Source organism: Anomalospiza imberbis, chromosome 6 (genome assembly GCF_031753505.1).
Source record: "Anomalospiza imberbis isolate Cuckoo-Finch-1a 21T00152 chromosome 6, ASM3175350v1, whole genome shotgun sequence".
NCBI classification, from domain to species: domain Eukaryota; kingdom Metazoa; phylum Chordata; class Aves; order Passeriformes; family Viduidae; genus Anomalospiza; species Anomalospiza imberbis.
In genome coordinates, this window is record NC_089686.1 from 23809070 (window position 1) to 23815069 (window position 6000).

A 6000-nucleotide genomic window follows, 5' to 3' on the forward strand; every position below is an offset into this window, starting at 1 on the left:
GATCCATTATCTCCTTCCACATTTACATTCTGTAGTAAATGCTAGTGCAGTGTCATCTTCTCATGCAAATGTAATGGCATCAGTCATTTGAAGCCACATATTAACTGTACTCTTACAGTATTTTGCTAAACCATGTACAGTGTTGAAGTCATGAGTGAGAAAGCTCTGTAGCAATTTTATGGCAGTCACTTTGTCAAGTAAGTTTAATTTACATTTTCATAGGGATGAATTGGTTCTAATGAAGCTTCTGGTAGTGAACAACACTGAGATCCAGAGTGAAAATACTTGAAAATTCTGTACTGAGTCAGGTCCAGCACAATTGGAACACAAATCCCAAATTCTTTTGCTTCCAAAGTTGGTAATCTAACCAGCAGTTTGTTAGTGCTTCTCTTCATTGTGTTTCCCCTCAACATGTGCACACATGCTGTAGTTTGGAAGGTCTTATTTTTAATTTAAACATTACCTGGAATTTTTTGAAGTTTCCACATTTCCAGCAGTACAGGACAACTGTTTTTTGTTTAATTAGTAAGCAAACAAAACAGTACTCCAAATGTAAATACAAAAAAAAAATCTTTAACTGATCTGTATGATAATTTTTTATGCTGGACCAGTGAGAGTAATATATCTTGCAAAAGATAGCTGTCCATTTTAATGCTGAGAAGAATTCAGTTCTAGGGTAGCATAAGAAATGATGTATTAACCTCCCTAGGGGCACTGCAGTGTGTGTGCTCAAGATAATATGCTCTTGTAGGTACAGGGCTTTTGTAAAAAAAAGTTGAATCGAGTACTAATTATGAAATGAGAAATATTATGTCTGGGAGAAATTTAAAGCTGATTTGCATCTTGCTCTTTTTTTCTCATGACCTTCCTGGATTGTTTCATATTTTATTTTGTGCACAACTGAAAGTCCACATTGACCTGAAGAGGGCACCCACACACCACTGAAAACATGTTTCAGGAGGTGATGATTTGCCTGGTTTGATTTTTAATATTCTAGGTAAAGATTTTCTTCAAACTTTAGCAGGCAGGTGCCTTAATAGTATAGAAAGCATTTTCAGAAAATAATGATAAACTTTTTGTACATCTCTATTATGTGATTAGTGTTTGAAGATGCAGTTGAAATTTTCAAAAAGGACCTGGGAGTCCTGATTGACAGCTGCTGAACATGAACCAGTGTGTGTCCAGGTGGTGAAGAAGGCCAATGGCACTCTGGCTTGGATCAAGAATACAGTGTCCAGCAGGACCAGGGAAGGCATCATCCTCCTGTGCTCAGCACTGGTGAGGCCACACCTTGAGTCCTGTGTACAGTTTTGGGCCCCTCAATGCAAGGAGGACACTGAGGTGCTGGAGGATGTCCAGGAAAGGGAAATGGAGCTGGTGAGGGCTCTGGAGCACAAGTCCTGTGAGCAGTGGCTGAAGGAGCTGGGGATGCTTAGTCTGGAGAAGAGGAGGTTCAGGGTAGACCTTACATAGCTACCTGAAAGGAGCCAGGTAGGAGTTGGTCTCTTCTCACAGGTGAAAAGCAATACAAAAGAAAAAATGGCCTCAATATACCAGAGGATATTAGGAAAATTTCTTCACAGGAAGGGCTATCAAGCATTGGAATGGGCTGCCCAGGGAAGTGGTAGAGTCACCGTCCCTGGAGGTATTTAAGAGTTGTGTAGATGTGGCATTTAGGGACGTGGTTTAGTGGTGGGTATGGCAGTGCTGGGTTAGTGGTTGGACTCACTGACCTTAGAGGTCTTTTCCGTGTAAATGATTCTATAATTCTTATATAAGAGAGCTCAGACTTTGCATTTGACAGGCTTGGAAGTACAGCATCCTTTAATCTCATCTTGCTGCCATCAGATGATAGCTAATTTAGTGTGCCTTCCCTCAGAGTGGCTGTGTATTGTAGGGATCCAAGAAATCTTGCTGCACTTGGATTTATCTCTTGATCATTCACTGAGAACTGTTTCTGGCCAGTTCTCAGAAAACAGCACCAATTCTGAGCATCCTCATTAAGACTTTTGTGTCTGTGTTTTGGAAGACTTTACAAGAGTTCTGACAGCTCTGGTTTTATTTGGAAATATGGATGCTTAGTACCTTTGAAAAGGTTGAATAGTTGAGCTGTACAGGAATTCTTCCTGTATCTGTAAACGGAAATAGTGGTAGACTGGTCTCAAAAGACTTAAGGGAGTTACTATGTTATATTTGCAGAATTGCCAACTGCTGGTTTATTTTGACTTCATTAAATTTGTTTAAAAATAATAATTAAAACATGACAATTTTGAACTTCTTGGATTTGTGAAATTGCAAGAATCCACCAAAAAGGTTTTTTCAATTCTTTTGTGATCTGACTGCTCATGACTTTCAGATGCTTTTTGTCTTTCTCTGAGGTGGTACAGAGCCACAGGGGAGAATAGACCCACCTCTCTTTGGGAAAGCTGGATGACCTTCACTTGGTGTCAAATCAGACCCTTAGGGGATTTGTTTCCTCCTTTCACCATTTTGATATGTCTGAGCTTCACTGACAGATACTGATTTGTTGCTTGTGTCATTTGCATATTACTGTTTCTCTCCTTTTTGCTCTACTGAGGTAGGAACGATGCAGGAATTATACTGTGGAAATTTTATTTACATGTAACAGTTTCTAAGTTAATATTTGGCAGCTGTCAAAAACCCTTTTGAGTTTTGTATGGCTAATGTAAAGATCTTGCTATACAGCACATCATTGCTCTGTGTGTTAAAATGGAAGAAAATGTGGTTGTGTTTTATGCTTGAATTCATGTAAATGTATGAAAATTTATGTAAATGTACAGTCTGCTGGGTTTTTTGTCAGAATTTCAGCAATGATGCGCTTCTAAGATCTTGCTAAATTTATAAAATGTTTATTCAGTGGAACATATTGTGTCTTAAAATGCTTTTTCTTCACAATGTGTATAATCAGTTCTCCTTTTCCCCCTTATTTCATAGGAGTCTGGAGCACCCATTCTTACTGATGATGTCAGCTTACAAGTATTTATGGATCATCTGAAGAAACTTGCTGTCTCAAGTGCTGCCTGAAATTCTGCAGTGCATTGGAGGCACAGATAAACTGCAGCCATATTTCAGCTTTTTTCTCCTTTACCCTTTTCCATGTCTCTCTTGACAGATTGCTCTGATGTGCACAAGCTGCCTGACTAGATCTAAAGCAGTGTTGTTTTCAAAGAAAAGCTTTGTTATCAGCAAATGTTTTAATGTGAACTGCAGTTTGTAAAAATTACAGGTAGTAGATTAAGTTATAAGCAGAGGAAAAGAACAGTAATTTTGATTACTGTGATACTGTAATTACTTTGAGATCATTTGCAACAACTTTGAGATGTGATTTCAGTGTCTTGTTTAAAATGGTTGGGGTTGATTATGCTCTGCAGTACAAAGGCCCATTGAACAATAAAGGAAATTTTTGGTAATGTCTGGCTTTCCAGCCTGCCATGTGATTACTTGTGTTCACTCAATCTGAGCCTCAAGTGAACAAAGCAACAACAAAAAGCCTCTAAGAATAGTATTAACTTAGTCTTTTGATTTAGGCTGATGAACTTCTATTTCCTGCAGAGATATTACTGTTCATGAGTTGTTTATTTTAGGATTATTTAATTTCAAGTATTTCTTCCCATTTACCCTATGTGATTCTTTGGGAACAGAGTTTTTCTTTATTTCAACATAAAGAATTTGAACTAAAAACATTTAAACTCCACTGTTGCACAAAATTTAAATCCGCATATATTTTGACCAAAATATCTTATCAAACACAGTAACAGGTGAATATGCTGAAAGTTAACACTTTCAGCTTGAGCTTAGAAGAAATCCTGCACTACCAAAATGAACTAAGAGAACCAGCTTGATTTTTGTCTTGGTGAGTATAGTTAAAAGAAAATTTACCTTTTTATTATTGCCTTATGACGTTATTACACTAATGCATGACACTGCACATCTGCTTTTTGTTTCAGCTTCCTTTTTGTTATGAATTCAACAGGCTATAGTTTTGTTGAAACAGTATTACATAGAATATGATGTAATTAGATATTTAGTTCATACTTGATTTTTTGGGGTGGATAAATTAGTAGGCTTTCCCATTTACTTGTTGAAGTTTACACTTAAAACAGATGTTTACATAAGTAACATAACATTCTGACAAGAAAAGATGTAAAGTGTGGTCGTGGGCAATAAAAAATGTGCCAAGTCTAAAGGAATAGAGAGTTCATAGGAAATTCAGTTGTTTATTGGTGTGATAAACATGAAGATGTTTTTTCTGTTTTCTGTAAATTCTTAAAAACATGATTCAATAATTTGCTCTCCATTTCTTTGATCTAAGTGAGATGAGCTCCTTTTGCCTCAATACAAATAAAATACATGTTTTTCTCTCACTTCTTGTATTTATTGCGCTGGTTTCTGTCAGTTCTTGAAGTGTAGAAATAAAGGTAGTAGTGATAAAATTTAGAATAATTTTTTTTGTTCTTGTAATAATTAGTATCAAACTAATTTAACTTCCAGTAGTTAAATTAGTTAACTAATTTTAACTAGTTAACTAATATAAGCTAATTTAAATGAGTTAACTACTTTAACAATTTTTTTTGTAGCACTTAATATGTCCAGTTTATTTGATAGGTAGTTTGCCTAATAAGTCAATTCATCACCAAGTCATGATAATGAATGTGTTTTTTTGTGCTTTTCTTCCTACCCTTTAACCAAATTTCACCTTCTAATATTTCTTTTTAAACCAATTTCTTAGCAACATTAGCTTATCAAGTATTTAACATTGTCAAAGACTTTTTTGAAATTCAGATATGTCTGATGTATCACCTTTTTTCTCTTGCTTACTCACTTCTTCCAGAGACTCTGTGGTTAGTGAGACAGGATTTTCCTTCTTAAGAGGCATGCTGATTCTTTTCAAAATGTCTATATCTATCTGTAGGCTCATAAGTTTTACTACAGGCTCTACAGCTTTACCAGGGACTGAGATCAGGCTCATCAGTCTGTAACTTGCAGGATTCCCTCAACAGCCCTTTTTGTGGATGAGAATGACATGGGCAGTGGTCAGCCAGTCATCTGGCACAGAGACTGTTTGTAATTGTAGTTATAAGTGTTCACTGGCACGTCTGCCCTTCCATGTCTCACTTCCTTTAGAACTCCTTAGTGAAGGCCATCCAGTCTTGCTAACTTAGAACATCTCATTCATCTACGTGATCCAATACCTCTTACACATTGGCATAGGTCAGGGGAACTACAGTAGGGGAAGGAAGCCATTTGTTCACTAAGAATTGATCAACATTTTAAATTAATGTGTTTGTAGGGTTGTGCTATGGGAGAAAGTAGTTTAAAAAAGATAAATTGCTACAATTCTAAGTCCTTGCTAGTGTCTGTATTATTTGGTTTCTTGGTGAAGAGTTTCTACCAATCTGCAATATTCATGACACTCAAAGTTGATCTATTTATGATTCCTTTGAACATTTGATTTTGGCTGGAAACAGATCAGAAATCAGATGAAGAGTTGGTCAAATGGTTTTGAAAAAAAGACTCGGAAGAGCTAACCTTCTGCAGAACGAGGGATAAAACAGTGCTGACCCTTCTGTTAAGGACTGGCAAGTTAAAGACTGAAAATTATCCATGATAAGTCAGAGGTAGGGGAACAAAGCAGCCAGGTGCTGCTTTCTTCATGTTGTTAGGCAGGCTGTGAATTGAAGTTCCTCACTTGACATGTATAAAACTGAAGCATTGCCATCTGGGAAATACATTTGTCTCAGAGAGCAACATGGGAGATTCTGAAGTTAAAATTTTGCCAGGATCATAAAATCAGATGGAGTTCACACAATGTAGCAGCTGTTCCTGTTCTTTGATGTTCTTGTGGTTGGTGTTAGGACATATAGAAAAGCACATTGTGATTGACAGTGCTTACATAGTGCCTGGTCTATAAGGTGCTTAGTTCTAGCCTGTTGCCTGTTTCTCTGCACACCTTTACAGGCTGTGCATGGTACACAACCA

The 6000-nt window shown here is 36.9% G+C and overlaps 1 protein-coding gene across 1 annotated transcript in view; it reads left to right on the forward strand.

The window, feature by feature from the left end:
* The window catches only part of SEC23A (SEC23 homolog A, COPII coat complex component), a 28450-nt gene extending 24065 nt beyond the window's left edge, over positions 1-4385 (forward strand). The window contains exon 20 of the mRNA XM_068192874.1: positions 2956-4385. Coding sequence (XP_068048975.1) covers positions 2956-3045 — 90 coding nt within the window. The 3' untranslated portion in view covers positions 3046-4385. The remainder of the gene's footprint in view (positions 1-2955) is intronic.
* Positions 4386-6000: the final 1615 nt, after the last annotated feature.